The sequence below is a fragment of the Brettanomyces nanus genome, chromosome 4, assembly GCF_011074865.1.
Source record: "Brettanomyces nanus chromosome 4, complete sequence".
Taxonomy (NCBI): domain Eukaryota; kingdom Fungi; phylum Ascomycota; class Pichiomycetes; order Pichiales; family Pichiaceae; genus Brettanomyces; species Brettanomyces nanus.
This window is the reverse complement of record NC_052377.1, coordinates 301,903-321,570: the sequence shown is the minus strand read 5'-3', so window position 1 is coordinate 321,570 and position 19,668 is coordinate 301,903. Positions and strand designations below refer to the sequence as shown.

The following is a 19,668-nucleotide window of genomic DNA, read 5'->3' as shown; positions in this document are numbered from 1 at the left end:
GATAGATAGATAATTAATTCCAACATAAATTTCAAGATCTCGCGAAGAAACTCAAAATAACCCCCCCCTCCCTCTTCCCCAGGCTATCAGCCGCACCTACCGAACAGTCGCGGCGGCGAGCAAGGGTTCGTTGCCATCTTGAAGCATTTTTTTTATGATAAAGAAAACACAAAGTCGATTGCTGATTGCATTACCTTATCGTACCCGAGTAGTGAGATCATCCCAAGCCATTCAATGTCGCTTTATGACTTGCAGAGGGGCACTTTGAAAGAGACGTTCCGGAAATATGAGTGTAACTTTCGGCATCTCATTGTGGATGACATAACTTTCCCCATAGTGAAGGGTCTCTTCAAAGACGATATCCTCAACTATGTGTATACATTTTACAAAATAGATGATGAGAAACGCTCTCGGAACAGAGACAGGGCAATTTATATATTGGATCCCGTGTCCCGCTACAGCATTGAGTGCCTTTTGGCTGATTTTTCTAGAGGTACGAGATACAAGGATACCGTCGTATGCTTCTTACCGGGACTTAGTCCGACAAACTATAAAAGACTTCGACAGAATAAATTTCTAGAAGAAGCCACTGTCGGGGGGAAATTCGCCACGATAGATTATCTAAGCTTACAGCCAGTCGAGCACAGAGTGTATGTCACTGGTTGTACTTATTCAGTTCCTGTGTATTACAACTTTCAACACCTAGGACGCGATTTGGTACAATATCAACTGGATAAGTCTGTTGATTCCATGATAAGTCTGTGCGTATTGACGAATGAGTATCCGATCGTTCGCTTTTACAATTCTCCTTTATCAAAACAGTTGGCTGTTACATTTCAAAAGAAGTTGGACGAATACTATCGAAATCATCCGCAGTTGGCGCCTGTAAACAGCGAGACAGTGTTCCTAATAACTGAACGTTCCATGGATATTTTTGGTCCCTTTTGTCATTACAAGTACTACCGGTCGCAGCTTTTCGACTTGATGGACGATCAAGTGAAGACCGTCAGAGGTGATTACACCTATGTGTATGATTACAACATCAAGACGGGCCAAGGTGTTGAAGAGAAGCATTTGGTGTTTGATACTGATGATCCTGTTTATTCAGAGTTGAAAGACCTAACTGTTGAAGATTATACACACAAGATTGTACACATGGTGAATAACTTGAAAAAAGAAGATGATAGGTATAATAACTTGAAATTTACGTCAGATCTTTCTCATGCGGCGTTGAACCAGAGCGAACATATGTTTAATAAGCAACTTGTAACAGGGCATTTTCAGTTGATCAGCAAGATCAATGATAAGTTTCACGAAGAGCAATTATTAGAAGCCATAGTTTTTGAGAACCAGTGTGCCTCGAACTTGGGTGAATCGAAGCAGTTGCACGAGCCAGTAAGCGATGATTTAATTAAGTTACTTGCAAATGAGCATCTTTTCATGGGAAACAAAATCAGATTGCTAATAATTTACGCCATATCTCGAGGTGGACTTATTGAATCAGACTATATGAAATTGTTGCATTTCGGTATGCCGGAAAAGGTGGACTCAATCATGACACTCATTAAGAATTTGCAGAAAGTGGGACTTAATCTACTCAAGCCTAGTTTGAGTGAGAAACGTCAGCAGATCAACACATTCTTTGACATCAAGAATACTCAGGAGTTAACCGATAGACTTATTCCTACATTCTCGAATATTATTCTTCGTCTTGCTCAAAATAGATTACCCGAACTTTACAATATCAAGTTGAATGACGACTATTACTATGGAAGAAAGTCTGGATCAGGCTTGGACAGTGATCTTGAAGAGGATGATAAGACATTCCCCTATGTGAAGGGAGCACCTGTAGACGATATGGAAAGCTCCATGAACAATTTAAGCCTTGGATCGAGCAAATCTACATTAAGGAGTCAGCCGAAATGGAAAAGTACCCGTCCATCAGAGAGCAAGTTGACAAGACAGAAATTGTTGATCTTCTGTGCAGGTGGATTGACTCAGTCTGAATTGAGCGCGATGATCTCTTTAGAACCTACCATCAACAAGAACATATTTATCGGTACAGATGAACTCTACTCCACCTGGGACTTACTGGGAGACATTAGACTTATCAATGATGAGAGGAGTAATTTCTCTTTCCCATTAGACCAGAAATTTCTCGTTCGGAAGCCACCAGCGTTTCTCTACGAAAATTCAGAGTCCCGACCTAGTGGGTCATCCTCAGCCGTGCATTCAGGTTCCAGGGACGCGGGTATCAATAGGACAGATGCGGTTGATGCAAGCAATGGAACTGCTGGAATAAACTATGGCGCCGGATTAAACGATTCTAATCTTAAAACTACCGATCATCATTCCCATCATCGTCACCTACACAATCATCACCAAGATGAATCTACTGATAAAGATTTGACCCCCCACGATGAAAAAGGAAAACGCGGCAAACTCTTAAGAAGATTCAAGAGTTTCGGCAAATCAAGTAATTGATTAATAATATAAAAAGAATTGCAACCAATTTAAAAAAGGCTTTTAGTATTAATCCTATCGGATCGAAATGAATACGGCAAAATGCATAGAACCAGCCGGTTCGGATATAAGACGGTAAATTGTGGAAAAAGCAATATTTAAAATAATAGAAGAAAATTAATTTGTGATTTAGCCGGCTCCGGTACTTGCATTTCCTTTTGACTGATAACTTACTAGTTATAGTACCTATTTTCTTTCGATTTTTATCTCAGTTCCTTATAAATCATAGTATTCGTAAAATATGTTTGGATTTGGAAGGAAGAATAATGAAGGTGATGCTGAGAAGAAGAGATTGACTGAAGAAGATAGGGTCAAGCATCTAATCCCTAGAGAAATTCCATTCGAATGTGCACCTTCTTATATTGTGCCGCCTCGAGAAAATCCGCTAACTGAATCACAGTTGGAGATGTATGATACCGTGCTAAAGCATTTTCAGCAAAAGGATTTGGAGATTAGCGTTAAGGAGAAGTCTGATATAGATACCGAAAGAAGAGTCCTTACTTCCGACGAACAGGCTTGGGTTACTAGAGAGTGTATATTGAGATACCTCAGAGCGACCAAGTGGATCGTGAAAGATGCGATAGAAAGAATCGAGAGAACCATTGCCTGGAGGCGTGAGTTTGGTATTGATCATCAATTGGATGATTCTAAGAACATAGTAACTCCGGAACTTGTGGATCCGGAATCAGAAACAGGTAAGGAGGTTGTTCTTGGCTATGATAACGATGATAGACCATGCCTTTATCTTAAACCCGGTAGGCAGAACACAAAGAACTCCTTCCGGCAAGTTCAGCACTTGGTTTTTTTCTTGGAAAGAGTCATTGATTTCATGCCTTCTGGTCAGGATTCATTGGCACTTCTCATCGATTTCAAACAGCATCCGGAGATTGAATCCCAGGTAGAGACGTCTAAGATTCCGCCACTATCAGTTGGCAGACAGGTTCTTCATATCCTACAGACCCATTATCCTGAGAGATTGGGTAAGGCCTTACTCACCAACATTCCCTTCCTTGGCCGTGCATTTCTTAAGTTGATATATCCATTCATCGATCCTCTTACTCGTCAAAAATTAGTATTCGATGCCGACTTTGCGGAATTCTGCCCCAAAGAGCAATTAGACAAGGAGTTCAACGGATTAGTCGACTTTGAGTACGTTCATAAAGTGTATTACCCTGCATTAGTTAAGATGGCTCACCAGAGACGTCAACATTATATGGAGAGATTTCGCAAATTTGGTGGTGTGGTTGGACTAAGCGAAATTGATCTCCGTGGTGATTCATATGAATTGAAATTACCCGTGGGCTCCCATCCTTGGCAAACAGAAAAGGCTCCCGAGACTACAGCCAGGAGTGCGACCATAAAGTCAAACGACGAGTCTTCCCCGTTAAAGAGACCTATAGCCAACGAGACCACCGGCAAGGTAACAGATTCTAATGATAAAGAAGTCGAGAGAATCATACCACAGACTGAGCAAGTACTCTTGGTCAAAGACTGATTTAGCTAGCTCTCATCTATCATCATCATATTTTATTATCTCTTCTTCTATTCATCAACTCTTATTGTTCTTATACTTCCTTCATTCTTGTCTATCTTTTCCTTTTTTCTTATTTTTCTTACGTTTCATTTCCTTGAAACGTAATACTACATTGTTTTATTTTTATAATGCGATTACGTAGCAAAATTGTTCATTATCCTCGTTTAGGTCCAAGCGGAATCGCATTGGCATTGGTACCATAATCCCTGCTTCCTGGGGCGCGTGAAGAAGAGGTCCATCGGGGCTTCTTACGAGAGTGAGGAGGTTGATCAGTGAACGGTGCTCTAGTAGAAGACCGAGAAGGTGATCGAGAGGGCGATCTGGATGAGGATCTGGACAAAGACCTCGATGAGGATCTCGATGATTTTCCAGAAGAATAACTGGAAGACCGACTGCTTGACCTTCCACTTTCTCCATCCGAATCTGGAAGGTTCTTCAATGTTTCTCTCATATCTTCAGTCAACCTTCCTAAGCCAATAGCGGTAAAGTAGTTAATGGAGAACCTAATATGCTCTGCACTAGTCTCTGGAAATAGACCTTGAATGAAGGATTTAATGTATGGTTCATTTAGTCTGGTCAAAAGTTCATTAACCCCAAGTTCTGAGCGTATTCTTAAAAATACAAACTTCAATAGAATACGCTGTGCAGAACTGGTATCCTCTTGCGTCAACTTAATAATTCTTAAAACCTCCCATCCCATTTTATCAGATGAAAGCATATGTCCCCAGAAAGTACCAATGTTTCTAAGAAGTGAAGTTTCATATCTGTGACAAGCGTCCCAATTTTCCTCAAAGACCAAGTTGAAGGCATCCTCCCATTTTCTACCAACAAGAATTAGTCCTTCACCAATCAACCCATAGAATTTTGAATATGACTTTTCTTGAGCACAGCACTTCACTAACATATCAACCACCATATATTCATGCTTCGTATGGTCAATTGCATCTAACTTCAGTAACTTATGAACAGCTTCCTCGGGTCCCATGCTGCCCATGACATTCAAATAAACACTTTTTTGAAAATTCGTTAGCTCCTGCTCAGTTAAGTCCTTAATCTCTTCCTTCACTTCATTGTCATTATTGTGGGACACATCGTCGCCATCATTATCTTCATCACTAGAATCTGAAAACTCCTCCTCTGATGATTCCTCAGAACCCTCAGCAGACTCGTGCTCACCTTCATCGTCAACACTTTCGCCTAATATCTCTTTCCTTAGTTTTTCATACTTCTTCTCGTTTTCATCATAATCTTCATCACAACGGAAATCATCCAACATCCATTCACCATTTAACTCATCACTCAAACCAATCGAGTGAGTTATCTTATCTTCCTCCTCCGTAATATCCAAATCATCATCTACTTGGCCTTCGTCTTCCAATCCTTTACGCCGCAGCTCGAACAATTTGTCTAGAATGTATTGAACACGACTACTCATCAAGCTCTCCGTCCTAATAGCACGTAATCTCTCAAAGATAGCATTACATGCCACTTTAGAATGCATATGAAGATGATGGCCACACTGCATCATCAGTTCCACAGCCAGTTCCACCGAATCATTGATTGGCTTCTCCAACAACTCATAAAGAATCTGTAGTACTAGTATTTCGTGTGATACCTGGAAGTTCGTCAATTGAGAAATGAAAGAAAGGTCAGCAGTACAAGCCTGCTTGTTATCTATCTTGTAATCTTTCTTGAACTGCAAAACAAGCCTCGTGATAAGCAACTTTCCAATCTCCGGAATTTTGGAGTTGATAACGCTTACTAAACTGGCGTAGACAGAACTATAATCCTCTGACACCCTCTGGGATTTCATCAAGCTCTTGACGAGCAAGCCTTTACCGCGCACTATATCCAATTTGAAAAGATTGATAACCACATCTTTGAGGTTTTCCTTAGTAACCCTGTTTACAAGTCCATTGATCGACTTCTTAAGCGTTTCCCATTGTAACTTTTGATAATCCTCGGAGCCCTCAGCAAATTGGGCATTGCCCTGTATCTCCTTCAGTTTAGCAGGTGGAACATAGGCTCCACTTTTTTGAGGACTTTTCAACTCTTCTTTACTATCAGACATATGCCCTTTTGAATAAATATGCAAGGAGAAAAAGGATTAATAGAAGAAAAGTTTGCTTGAAAGCATCTACACATATTTTACTAAGGGAAGGAAAAGGCCAAAATTTCAGCGAGGAAGAACGGCTCCACGAGATTGTTCTAAATATCTCTTTACTATCCGGTATATTGAACATTCGATGGCATACAGAAACCCTCTACTATTAATTACCAGGAAGCAGATCAAGAATCAACAGTCACTTAATGTTGTGATTTCGTCAGCCCTTCCCCAAGTCGAACCTGGATCCAATCTCTACATACAGATTACGGCCGATTATACACAGTTGAGCATTCTAATAGACGAGTTAGTTTCTGTTTACGATACGGCAAGACATTACAGCGAAGAAAACAAAAATATAAGCACCTATGTTCTATTTGGTTCCAACTACCTAAACCTATTCAATTACTGCGATTGGACGATAGCTCTTTATCAGTCATCTGATGCCCTTAGCAGATTCATCAACAAACCAGGTATTCCCATTAAACTACTTCAAGAATCAAATACGGACTTATCTGAATTCAAACCAGATGCACATCCTATGGATAATTTGACTGGGTCTAAAGATGAATATCATACTGTTGCCGTGGGAGGAACGTTTGACCATTTACATGACGGCCACAAAATTCTACTTACAGCTTCTATATTTTTGGCTAGCACAATTCTCATAATTGGAGTCACTGGACCCAAACTATTAGTCAACAAGAAGTATGCTGAGTACATGGAGAGCTATGATCAAAGAGCTTCCATTGTCGGTCGATTTGTGAAATTGATCGATTTTAACCAGAGGACTGATTTCTACCAGATCAATGACGTCTGTGGGCCGACTGGCCATATAAACGAAATTGATGCTTTAGTGGTAAGTTTTGAGACTGCTTCGGGTGGTGATTATGTCAACAATTTGAGAAAGGAAGAGGGGCTCAAGCAGTTGAAAATCATTGCCGTCTGTGTTATAGGAGGTAAAGACAGTGAGCAGTTTAAGGAAAAATTGAGTAGCACATATTTAAGGAAGCTAGAAGCGGAAAAACAACAATAAAAACCAGGTTTATACTTAATCTCTTATATAAATTGAAGGCTCATAAACAGACGAACGTCTGAGGTTTCTGTCCGGATGGTCGATGGCCAAATAGAACGGTGAATTCTGAGCAAAGTTGAAGAGCTGTACATCATCTCTTTCAGGAGAGTCCAAGTAATCAACCACATTCAAATCGGTCACGGCAATTCGAACACCTTCAAATTCTTTTTCTGATATACCCAACAATTTGTGTAGCCTAACCTTAGTATCCTTAAACAACTCCTCTTCAATGAGATCAAACATAAACGGTATACTGTGTGAATTTTGAACTTGACCAAAGAACTGAAATCCTGTGATCAAGTGTACATTAGGAGGCTTCGTCTTCAAAACTTCCTTGTATGCCGGATAATAGCCAATGATAAATTCAGATGCTTGGTCTATTCCAGTATCCTCTTCGCAAACCGATCCAAATTTGTGTCTGGCATCCATTGTCCAACATAAAAGAGAGTCTTTCTCCTCCGGATTGAAGTGCACCTTAGCTTGTAGTCTGTCCAGTAAATTCTCCAGAGTACTCGATTTTGGAAGAAAGAACTCATGCCTCTGTTCCCTACATATTCCCTGTCCAACCCAGTACACCTTACAGAGAGTCATATGCTCGAAATCGACTAAAGTGACACTGAGAACCTCATATCTGATACGCAAAATTTGCGCCTTTGAGATTCTTTCAAAAAGCCTTTTCAAAGATGATGTGCTCTTTAAGGGAAACGTCTGGTTAGCATGTCCCACAATAAATAGTCTCAAAAACTTGGGATCGACCTTCACTTTCTCCCCAATCTTCTTGGTTAGATCGTTGTAATTGGATGCAATCGAAAACCACAGCTCAAACGGTGCATCGTGCAAACCGCTTTTTGAAATCTTACTATCAGTGCTACTATCCTTTGTAACATACTCTTCTTCATCCTCGCCTACCTTTTGTAAAGGTGCCACTTTGAAGTGAACTCTGTTGGCCAAAAATGCATAGAGTTCTTTAGCCGATTGATATTCAAGATCTGGTAGCAGTTCTGTTCCCCAATCTGCCTTTGTGAAGCAGATAATATCACCGTTGCCCAATTCGGACTTGTAGAAAGTTTTAGTTGCAGACAAAGGAAGAATTTGGTCATGACCCAATTCTTCATAAAATTTGAGAGCAGTATCCATAGGGAATTTCAGTATGTTATTGATCAAGGGAACCAAGTACTCAATAGTATTTTCTGAGGGAACGATGATTTGAGTGAGACCATTGACACTCTGACTAGGCAAATCGAAGAACTTAAGAAATAATAAATGGCGAGACGCATCTTTATCGACGGGTTCAATTTTAGGGTGGAAACTGTGGAGAGCCATCATAGAATACTTATTGTATCTCTCAGCTGTATCTTCGATGGAATCGGCATCATCTGGGATCTCAGACTTGTTCTTCATCTCATAGATGGAGTTGGAAACAAATTTTAACTCTTTCGACGAGTCTTCCAAATATAGTACAAGTTGAACCGACTGCCCCACACTAGAACGTCTCCTGTCTATGGTGGATATTTCATATTCATCAATGACTGAATCAATAGTAACATCGCCGAAATTCTCGTCGTCACCGTAGGTAAATCCAATAGTCTCAACGGGTCTCAGAGCATAGTTCTTACGGCTTCCCATAATCCAGAATCGAATCAGCTTGGGGTCCACTTTCTCTCCAAGCTTCTCAATAACAGTATCATACACTTTAGAGAATTGATCGGTTCTGAGAAGTCTAAACTTCAAGGGGAACGAGTCATGATCATATAATTCAGGACAGTAGTTGAATCTATCATCTTCATTAGGGCCCAAATCAAATCCCTGGTACTTAGTGAAAGCATTGTGATAGAAAACTTTGAAGTCAGCGTACAAATGCATTTCTTCTTGCTCCTTTCTTATCTTCTCTAGCTGTTCGCTTTCGTATTCGATTTGCTTAGGAATATGCAGTGGAATATCTTTCTTTTCAACTTCATTCAAAATCTCAGGAGCTTTACACTTTCTAAGGTAAACCAACATATATGCTGAAGTATGCCTTCTTAGTTGAAAGTCCTGCTGCTCATCCCTCGTCATTCTTCTTAGTTCCTCAGGGGATTGATCGGCACCGAAGTTTCCTTCGAAGACTTCATTGGGTGTAACTCTCCATACCTTGTCGTCGTCGAATCTAAACCATTTATCATCCTCACCGGGTTTGATCATGGCATAGTAGTGACCCATAGACACATCACCTTGATGAACAAGGACACAATGCAACTTATACTCCCAATCCTCATCGTAATGCTTAGCCTCTTTATTCATGTAGGGCTTCAAATCAAGGGTATCGAAAAATTCGTATCTATCGTTAATCTTTACCAGCTGATCATATTCGAAATCATATTCGAATCGTTTCAATTGCAAGTGCAAAACCGGTGGAAAACTCTCAAACACTACACCTTTTTCAGCGGCCTGAAGTCCATAGCCAGCAGCATCATATTTATTTTCACCCTCTAGGAGTTCTAACTCCACATAGTTCTCAAAAGATTGCTTGATGTTCTTAAGACCTTTCACGTTCAGTTGGATATCCCAGAAGTCTTCGGTACGGCTACTTTCGTATTCAACATCAATGCATCTAATAAAACTCTTCATATTGCCAACAAAGATATCATTAAGGCATCCTTCGATATCAGTGTGTTTCATTTTGCGTTCCAATTTATCCATTAATATCCTATTCATCTCTTGAACGTCGTGCTGGGTGAATGCATCGGCACTGGTCCAACCAAACGAACTTGTTAGCTCCATGGTATCAATTGGTTTGTCAGAAGTTTGCAAATTGTAAAATATTCTCTGAAGAGATAAAGAAACACTCTTCGGCTGCTCTAAGTAGTCTTTGAAAGAAGGCACATCAAAGCTGACTTCATCCTGAGTGGGGATCTGATAGACCTTCTTTCTAAACTTCTTCGTGAAATAATATGACTGTAATAATGAATTCAAATAGCAGGTAGCACCTTGATTATTAATACCGACGTAACCAGTGGCCTTTTTGGAGTCATAATCGACGAAATCATGCCACAAAACGCCAGTGAAGTCGTTGACAATGCGCACATATGCAGTAATATTGAGACGTTTGTTTTCTATCAGAGCCGAATCAGCAGAAAACCGTCCATCCAATAGACTAATGAAGCCCCAGTCTATCACTTTGGAGTTATAACGAAAGTGGGTGCTATTCATCTTATGCTTGGAGGGATCTTCTGGGTTCCATATATCCAATGCAAACTGGACACAGCAATGCCAATCGTCACTCTCAGCAACTTTAGCATCGCTTGGATGACCTTCAAGATAAACCGAAAAAAATAAATTGCTTTGCCTTTTGGCTGTAGTAATCAAAGGATTGAATACGAAATTGTCGCCAACTTCAAATTTTGGTCCAAATACCTTTTCGTCTCCAACAAGTTGTGTAATATCATCAATCTCCCAGGTATGAAACCCCTCCGCTTCTGTATGATAGTATTCAGGAACATCATCAAGTGCATGTTCTAGATTTGTCGCAACCTTGGAGGAATCAAATATATCCTTCTCCCCTGAGCTTTGCTTGTGAGGAATCATCTTACTATTCTCATCCATTGAAAAGTCTGAGGATCTAGAAGACGAAAGTTCTTCATCAACAGCACTTAAATCCACGTGATCAATCTCATTTCCGTTGCCATTCATTTTAGATCTGTTCAATGGTTGGCGTAAAAGAAGAAAGGAGTTAAACTTCTCTTATCGTGTCTACTTAATTTCAGTCTCTTACTCCGTTTTTTTTTCTTTTTAGCTCAAAAAGTTAATTCTGAAGACTACGGCGAACTTTCGTCAGGTAAATTGATTCGTTTTCCTACTTTTCCTGTAAATTCGCGGGCAAGTTTGCAGCTTTCCTCACTCGGCTACCGCGCGCGTGGCTCCCACCACCAGTGACGTCCCAGGCAAAAAAGGCCCATATGATGGGCGGGCCCCATGGGTTGTAATCCATATTGCGCCTAGAGTAGGTAGAAATTCATTTTCGTATTATACACGTTGCTGATTATAAGGGTGAAGATGATCCACTGCTTGTACTCACAGAGGAATCTCCAGTATAAAATTGTGGCTTGTTCCCATCAGTAAAGCTGTCTGCCATACCTATCTTTAACTTTCCCTTGACTTCATTGCTTAGCGAGTCTTCCAATTCCAAATCATCCAAATCATCGCTATAGTCAATTTCATATCTACCATTGGAAACCACATCATCAATTTTATCATTGTACATCACATGCTCGTCTCGAACGTCGCTGCTATACGCACTTACAGGATCGTCGGAGTGCGAGTAGTTATAGCCTTCACCATCCTGATCGATATCATGATCCAAACATCGTCTCTCATGCGACTCTCTGTAATCATTGTAAGACTTCTTATTCTTATCGCTTAGCAAATGGACAAACGACTTTTGCTCTTCACGTTTGTTCCAGTTAAGAACGCTGCAAACGCTTTCAAAATATTCACTCTTCGACGATCTCACAGTGGGGAAAGGATATTGGGAAGCACTAACAGTCACATAGTAGCCTTTACTCATCTCTGTTCTTTCTCTACCATCAAAGGATGCCCATGCATGTGATCGAGCTCTCAGTGGTACCTTGATTTTCAAGACCATAGAATCCGGAAGTAATATCGGTCTGAACGAAAGCGTGTGCGGACAGATGGGGGTCACACAAATGGTGCTTACGCTTGGATGAACAAGCGAGCCCCCAGCACTTAACGAATAAGCAGTGGATCCTGTCGGAGTAGCTATGATTAGACCATCAGCCTGAGCCACGGTAATTAAAGAACCGTCTCCATAAAGTTCCAGCATTGTGACAAAGGGAGACGGACCTCTATCCACGGTCAGTTCATTTAACACCTGCTGCTCGCATATCAACGCACCGTCGGCATCGTGAACACGGCACGTGAACCTCATTCGAAGATTAGTTTTAACACCCAGTTTAATCCCCAGATCTAACGTTGTCCGGAAATCCTCGAATTGGAAATTTGTAAGAAATCCCAATGATCCCAAGGAGAATGAAATAATAGGAGGAACGACCTTTTGAAAAAGCGTGGACGCATATAGTACAGTACCATCACCGCCTAAAGTAATAACAAAATCGAATAGGTCCGGCTTCTCTAATGCGAGCTTTTTGGTCCAGCACTTTAGCCTTTCCTTTCCATTTGTCACATCCGCTATCAAAGCCTCAAAGTTAAACCTATGTGAATGCTCTAAATGATAATCAACATAAACTGTTGTCTTCTGATACCGCTTCAATAGCCATTCAGCCAATTCTCGAGTAAGGTATATCAAAGAGTTGTCTCTTGCCTTCGTGATAATCATTACATTATTCATCTGAAGATGAATAGTGGCTTTATCCAATCTTTTTGCTAGTATCCTAACACTGTGAGCTGTTTTAGCCAAATCGGCATGAGATTTCATCCCCGAGATACCCTCGTATTGTAATGTATCGAGAAGTTGGTCTGTGCTGTCGCATTCTTTAGCAGAGTTCATATGTGACGGAGACAGAGAAATTGGTACTGGTACAGGCGCTGGTGCACTCGGAGGAATTGTAGCCTTCTGGTAGCTATAATTTGGTTGCCTTTGCAACGAATATCCTGCACGCATTGCCATTCCATTGTAACCCGGTGGAGATGAAACTTGAGCTTGAGCTTGAGCCTGAGTTTTGGCTTTTATCTGAACTTGGGTTTTCGCTTGAACCCCAACTTGATTTTCGAACGGTTGGTTATTTCGGGAATCAACGCTAACAGTAACAGTAGGAGAATCGCTATCAAAAAAACAAGTGTGAAGAACAGGTTCTTTTGGAATCATCGACTCCGAACGTTTAAGATCCTGGGAAGATATCAAATCTGAGGACGGAGCATTAGAAACTTCTGAATTTGTAGACCATGAATTGTTTGATGACATCTTACAGAAGTGGATTTATAGGTCGAGGACAAAGGCAAAAAAACAAAAAACAATTAGTAGTCTTAGATTGTGCAGACCAATGATAAATAACTATTCTTGAAAGAAAACAATGCAAACGGAAATCGCGGCGCCCTTAAACTTCAAAAAAATCACTTGACAACTCCGGCTTTCCATATACCATTAACCGATTCAACAACTGATACAATAGAGGAGGTAGACGATAATCTCCGAGAAAATCAAAAGATGATGAAAAAAAAAAAAAAAAAACGAAAAGAAGAGACAAATACGAGATGAGCTAGAAGAGACCACCTGATGTCCGCTTAAGAAATAATTGATCAGCTTTCAGTGTAGTGGCGGTCAATGAATGCGCTTAGCTGGCTGTAGATCGGTTAAACAATAAAAGAACTGGAGATAAAGAAACAATATCCGGATTAACCCCCACAATTTAAATAGGGGAAGTCCATTTCATATGTATGCATGAAATCCAGTGATCACGTGACTATGCATAATTCCGGCGATTACATCCAAGTATACCTATCGGCAATTATTATATTATGTATTAGTAGTCTTTATTAACCCGACAACTCCACATAGAATCTTTGTCTAGCAAAGGTAAGGCTGCACCTAAGCACCATCCGAGCTCATTACCAGCAATGGTTTTTTGCTGTTCTGAGCTCCCTATTAAGTGGAATATCATACCCAGTGTGCAAAAGTGTAGTCATAAAAGAAAGATCCAGGCACCATAATGGTTCATCTTGAAGCTCATTAATGGTAGTCTTCTGAAGAAAGAATTCATTCCAAATGGACGATCCCGAGCACACTAGCTGAGTAAGGTCGAGCATTTCCTGTAATGAAAATGACGTAGGCATTCCAATAGGCTTCAATCTATCGTAAAAGTATGAGAAGACGAACATATCGGAACCGACGGGAAACTGATGTCTTAGGGAAGGTTGATAAATACCGTTGAAAGAGCATGATTTCGACTCACAGTCGGCATCCTTATTCAGCACACTTTCAGCCAAGAATCGACATTGTGTGGAAGCAGTTGCAGCCAATGGATCACTCTCGTTTTCTGCTGGAGACACAAAATTCACTAGATATGCAGATCCATCCTCCATTTCCACCTTGACATTTTCAGCAGTGACTCCTGGAGGAACGCAAGGATGCTTTATGGTTATATCAGAACGCAATGTTTTGACATTTTCCATTTGTGACTCTGTAAGAGGTTTCAAATTAGACACCTTTCCCCTCTTGATCAAGAGATCAAGAACCAACGCATTAATCTTTTGTCTTCCCTGCATTAAACCGTATCCCAAATGAGAATACTGGTACAAGACAAAGCTTCTGCCACCAAAATCAATTTTGTACTTGTGTTCACCTTCAATCATCTTCTCTCCATCAACAGGTTCAAAAACAATCTGTGTGGAGCCACCACCAAGGTCAAACACGGCAGCAGTTGGCAACTTCTCATCACTTCCAATATTTCCCAACAAATAATTACTTGTAATCCAAGCATAGACACCTTCGTCACCTCCATCCATGATCGAAATACCGTCACCAGAAACCACAGGGAAAGGAAAATCATTTTCAAGATGACTTCTGACCTCTTGTAATATGGCGTCAGACTTTTCTTGTCCCAATAATCTTAAACCAGCGGTGGCCTTAACTGATACCGGAGAACATCCCCGTTCTTCTGAGGGGATGGTATCCAGTGCCACCTGTAATAGAGGATCCAAAGACTTTGCTGCACCTATGGTATCCTTATCGAACGAAGACAACCCAGGTTTGAGCATTTTGAATTGCTCATCCAATAATTTAGGTGGACTGAAGCAGGTGTCAAACGTATAAACATGAACTCTAGAACCAGTAGAGCCGGCATCAATCATCACCACATATTCCTTTTTTTCCGTACAAGAAGAAGAAGCCCCAGACGAAGAAGCACCAGACGAAGTAGTCCCATGTTCAGAATCTTTCGAATTCACATCATAATTCTCGTGCAGAGACTTTTCCGGTTTGAGAGATATACCATATCCAACGTCAGCTCGCTGTAATTGGTCGTCACTTGAACTTATAGCAGAGACTCTTTGAGATGGAATGGAGAGGAAGATAATCAAGCCAATTATGAGACTGGCACCAACGACAAAGAGCCTGCTCTTTCTTATTGCAGACATAACGTTTGCGTGTTGTTTCATGGAAGATAAGAAGAGAAGACACGTCCGTCAGTCGAAAAGGTAGCTCCGAAAATAGTAAATAGAAAATAGTGATAAATAAGGTCCGGCCAATTGTGCATCTTTACACCACTAATATTATCCTATATTTGTATGATGTATTATTCACTCAAGGAGTTGAATCCTTCATTTCTCTACCAGCATGCTTCATCGTAAGAAAGAGGCCAACTCTGGTTTAAACAGATACTATTCTGAAAATGCACCGCAGATATCAAGAGAAAGACCGAGCAGAACACAGGATGTGAAGAACGCATCGGATGCAGAAGCATGTAGAAAGATGTGTATGAAGGATATTAATAGAGATTTGATCCGAATAAATGATGCACTCACTGAAGAGTATCAGATCAGAGAATTGAATGATAAGCTTAACAAGTTGATGCGAGAACTTCGGTCTTGGGAGTATCGAATTAAGGAACTCGGGGGTCCTGATTACTTTCAAAAAGGAGGTGAACAGTTTTATGGAAATGCGGCCAAGATTAACGGATATCGATATTATGGTCGTGCTAAAGAGCTTCCTGACGTTCAGAAATTACTAAATGCAAACTTAGAACAGCAAAAGAGGGATGAACAGCAGAAATCAAAGAAGCGAAGCGATAAAACTGCTTTAAAAATGATGACTGCACACGAATTTAGTCCAATGTACTACGGGTTAGACCAAGAGCTGGAGAACAGACATCTAATTCCTTCAGAAAATGAGATTGCTGATGAAATGAGTTACATTCTGGGAACGAAGAATGTGAAGATCTCCACTTTGATTACCCTGGATAAATTAAAAGAGTCCAATGAGGAATACTATAGAGAAAAAGCAGGCGGTAGTGGTGACTTGATCAGCTTTGAACGGAAAAGAAGTCGAGAATTGCAGCAGGAGGTTGATAAAAAATCGGATAAACCTCTAGTTGAATTTGATGAAAGTTTCGATAAAGAGTTGCTCACATCTGATGATGTCGAAAGATTTATAGTGCAAAGAAGGAAGGAACAACTACTGGCCAAATTGAATCAATCGTTATAATGTACACTAATAATTTGCATCAATTACATGATAATCAACATCACAATAAAAAGTTGATAAACCGATGAATAATCTCTTTGAAATTACTCACATAATTCTGCTCGTCCTCCCAAATGATCCGATCAATTTCTCTTCTTCCAGAATCAAGGTCTAGCTGATCCAATCTGTGAATCTTAGTTCTGCGGAAAATCTTGTAAGTAATATAGCAAAAGATGAACACAAATAAAGAACCATAACAAGAAATGAAATGCATTGGGGACCACTTTGCCTTTAAAAACACCAAAAAGCCAGAAATGATGACTGTAAAAAACGAGGATATCATTCCAAAGTATGCAAGAAATGGCTGGAATGGAGACTTGTACGGATAGTTCTCGTCGTCCCTGTTAATGATGTCAGGCCGTAGTTTCAATCCATAGTAAAAGCGAATAAAAGAAAGACACATTCCAGACCAAACAATTAAGCCAGATGAAGCGCATATGCTTAGCAATCTTTCAAACACAAGCGCAGTGTTGTTATTGACAGAAAGAAAAGCTAGGCATCCAAAGGCTGCGGTGAATAACACACTTAGATAGGGAACACCGTTTTTCGAACAAATCGAGAAGAGTTGGGGTGCCTTGCCTTGAATTGACAAAAAATATAATGTCCTTGAAGCCGCGTACAACTGAGAGGTAGCCGCAGTAACGGCAAAGTATAGTAGGAAGGCATTTGTGACGGCAGCAAATGTACACATACCAGAACTTTGAATGGCAATAACGAATGGTGATTGATTTCCGTTCGAAAAGCCGGCCCAGGTAAGCAGATTTGTCTCGCATAAGTCACCACCAACCAAACTGATTACCTTATCTATTGAATTGTTGTTCGCCAAGTACCCGGATCCGTTCGTAGCGCTTGAGCTGAAGTACCGAAGAAGTCGAGGATCTCCACTATAAATATTCAAGCCAACGGCAAAAATTGATGAGATGTAGAAAATAAAGATACGCCAGTAGATGTTTCTAGTAGCACTGGGAATAGCCTTTCTGGGGTCACGTGCCTCACTGCCCGCAATGATCACAATTTCTGTACCAACATAGGCATAAGATGCTACGACAGTAGCTATCAATACCTGGCAAATTCTTCCCTTAGCGCCACCGATCCCATCTAACGAGCCAAGACCGATATCATTCACATCAAAAGTGGGCCTAAACGCACCAAAAGTGATTGAATTAGCCCAGTCAGACTTTGAACTGTCCCAATATCTGAATCCCATCCTGTGGTGCAAAGGTGCAGAACCTCCGCAGTCTAATACAATCATATAGATCATTAGAGCTATGATTATAAGTAGTTTGATGATTGTTGAAAAGTATTCAAACTCTCCATAAACGCGAATATCGCATAGGTTCATACATGTAGCAAATATCAAGAAAAATGCAATCCATCCACATGTGTTTGGTCCTGGAATATCAAGGCTTTTGTAGAAACTGAGCATAATAGATGCAGCCGTGATCTCCGTCGGAAGACCCACCATATAGCAAAGCCAGTAGCCAACACCTAATGCAAATCCAAAGGCATCGTCTACAAAACGAGATGAAACACCCGAGACACCGCCACAGAGAGGAATCAGCGTGACCATTTCACAAAATGAAAGCATGGTAGCTAGAACAATGAGTCCAGCTATTATAAAACCTAAAAGGCATCCTAATGGTCCCGCAATAGAAAATGCTTTACCAGACGAGAGCAACAAGCCAACACCCAACGTGCCACCAAGAGCGATTTGATGAAGATGACGTAGCTTGAGCTTTCGTTGGATTCGATATCTCTGATTCTTCTGCTCTCTCATAATTCTCACTGGATTCACACGTCTTAAGGTATCCTTAATACTGAATTCATCACTCCTGACGTTTGCGAAAGGTCGATGGCCGTCTCCATTTCTAACTGTAACTCTGCGCAAATAATCCTTCTCCGTGTCATCGCTGTCGATGAGTTGAAAATTGTAATCCACGTTCTCCTGGTTACTCACAATCATATCTATGCTATCATCTCCATTCACTGAAGTCAAAGATGGAGCATGATAAGATCTACTCTTGAAATTCGTAGATTTCAAGTTGCAATACGTCTGTAACTCAACAGGACTTCCATCCAAATCTATATCATCATCAATCGGAGCAGTACAAACCGAACTCCGATCAAACATCTTACCATTTCCCGTACTTCCATTTCGAACCGATAGATCGTAAGTAGGATTTCCAATATTGTGGCTTGATGATCCTGAAGAATAATATTTCTCTACGGTATTTGTCGCAGTAACAGCTGCTGTCTCTCTTCGACCACCCTTTCTAAACATCCTCTGATACCAGTAAGCAGCTTGGCTCCGTTTCGTTGCACTTGGAGGCTTCTCTATCTGTGCATATATTGGTTTAATATAACCACTATCCAAATCACCAATACCCAGAGTCGGAAGATACTTCACATGGCCTCTATCAGCAACTCTTAAGCCCTTCATCTGCCTGAGTCTGTCTCTAATTTTTTGCTCTTTAGCCATCTGTAGATTGTATTTCTCAAAATCAGTCAAGTCTGTGGTGGCCACAGAAGGCGTATCGGCCATACTGGGCTCTCTATATTTGTCGTAGAGGTTCTTATAATGAAATTTCGACCTGCTATCATCAAGCTCTGTGCCTTTATTTCCCAAATCCTCATCAAGTATCTTATTCAAAATGGAACTCTGTAAATCTTCCTTGTTATCGTTTGACGAACCTTCTAAAACTTCACGGCGTTCATAAGAACTATATCCCGATATTTTGCCATCACTCTGGCTATCCTGTTCCTCATCATCAATGCACTCACCGGAACTGTCAAATGGGGCATTCTTATAGTTGGAATTTTCATGTGGGTATCTTTCAGGTCCAGATCTCGTGTCTCTGGAGTTCGGTATTATAATTTGAGGAAAAAGGTCGAAGTTCAGTGCCTGAGTACTGTGGGACTGCCTTCGAGATTGGGCATTATTGAGTACAGAAGTCTCACTATTATCCGCTCGAACTGATATATGTTTATTTCCGATAGGCGGCATGAAAAATGTATGAACAAGTAAGTGAACTCAGGAAATAGAATATAGATAATAATAATAAGAACAGAAAGGGTCCTATTAGACGGTCTCTTTTTTTTATCTCTATGAGCGGCGTATCGACTTGTTTGTGACGTCGAGAAAAGCCAAAGCGAAAAAAATTATGGAAATCAGAAGAATCAAGAAGTCTCAGCGACTAACAAAGAAAGGTTTTGTTGCCACGTACGCTAAGATTGGAGCT

At 40.6% G+C, this 19,668-nt stretch overlaps 9 protein-coding genes across 9 annotated transcripts; 4 read left to right on the top strand and 5 right to left on the bottom strand.

Moving 5' to 3' along the window:
* Positions 1-286: 286 nt before the first annotated feature.
* Positions 287-2,484, top strand: FOA43_003368 (uncharacterized protein; the record flags this gene model as incomplete). The annotated part of the gene is made up of 2 exons (XM_038923619.1): positions 287-290; positions 338-2,484. 2 exons carry the CDS (start codon positions 287-289, stop codon positions 2,482-2,484), a joined length of 2,151 nt encoding a protein of 716 aa, XP_038779547.1.
* Positions 2,485-2,764: 280 nt separating this feature from the next.
* On the top strand, positions 2,765-4,018 carry FOA43_003367 (uncharacterized protein; the record flags this gene model as incomplete). The annotated part of the gene is made up of 1 exon (XM_038923618.1): positions 2,765-4,018. One exon carries the CDS (start codon positions 2,765-2,767, stop codon positions 4,016-4,018), a length of 1,254 nt encoding a protein of 417 aa, XP_038779546.1.
* Positions 4,019-4,211: 193 nt separating this feature from the next.
* Positions 4,212-6,128, bottom strand: FOA43_003366 (uncharacterized protein; the record flags this gene model as incomplete). The annotated part of the gene is made up of 1 exon (XM_038923617.1): positions 4,212-6,128. One exon carries the CDS (start codon positions 6,126-6,128, stop codon positions 4,212-4,214), a length of 1,917 nt encoding a protein of 638 aa, XP_038779545.1.
* Positions 6,129-6,303: 175 nt separating this feature from the next.
* Positions 6,304-7,197, top strand: FOA43_003365 (uncharacterized protein; the record flags this gene model as incomplete). Its single annotated transcript, XM_038923616.1, has 1 exon — positions 6,304-7,197. One exon carries the CDS (start codon positions 6,304-6,306, stop codon positions 7,195-7,197), a length of 894 nt encoding a protein of 297 aa, XP_038779544.1.
* A 15-nt stretch (positions 7,198-7,212) lies between these two features.
* FOA43_003364 (uncharacterized protein) lies at positions 7,213-10,905 on the bottom strand (the record flags this gene model as incomplete). The annotated part of the gene is made up of 1 exon (XM_038923615.1): positions 7,213-10,905. One exon carries the CDS (start codon positions 10,903-10,905, stop codon positions 7,213-7,215), a length of 3,693 nt encoding a protein of 1,230 aa, XP_038779543.1.
* A 349-nt stretch (positions 10,906-11,254) lies between these two features.
* On the bottom strand, positions 11,255-13,153 carry FOA43_003363 (uncharacterized protein; the record flags this gene model as incomplete). Its single annotated transcript, XM_038923614.1, has 1 exon — positions 11,255-13,153. One exon carries the CDS (start codon positions 13,151-13,153, stop codon positions 11,255-11,257), a length of 1,899 nt encoding a protein of 632 aa, XP_038779542.1.
* A 518-nt stretch (positions 13,154-13,671) lies between these two features.
* GDA1 (Guanosine-diphosphatase) lies at positions 13,672-15,324 on the bottom strand (the record flags this gene model as incomplete). Its single annotated transcript, XM_038923613.1, has 2 exons — positions 13,672-13,687; positions 13,853-15,324. The coding sequence occupies 2 exons, from the start codon at positions 15,322-15,324 to the stop codon at positions 13,672-13,674; spliced, it is 1,488 nt and encodes a 495-aa protein (XP_038779541.1).
* Positions 15,325-15,523: 199 nt separating this feature from the next.
* FOA43_003361 (uncharacterized protein) lies at positions 15,524-16,390 on the top strand (the record flags this gene model as incomplete). Its single annotated transcript, XM_038923612.1, has 1 exon — positions 15,524-16,390. The coding sequence occupies one exon, from the start codon at positions 15,524-15,526 to the stop codon at positions 16,388-16,390; it is 867 nt and encodes a 288-aa protein (XP_038779540.1).
* Positions 16,391-16,430: 40 nt separating this feature from the next.
* FOA43_003360 (uncharacterized protein) lies at positions 16,431-19,433 on the bottom strand (the record flags this gene model as incomplete). Its single annotated transcript, XM_038923611.1, has 1 exon — positions 16,431-19,433. One exon carries the CDS (start codon positions 19,431-19,433, stop codon positions 16,431-16,433), a length of 3,003 nt encoding a protein of 1,000 aa, XP_038779539.1.
* Positions 19,434-19,668: the final 235 nt, after the last annotated feature.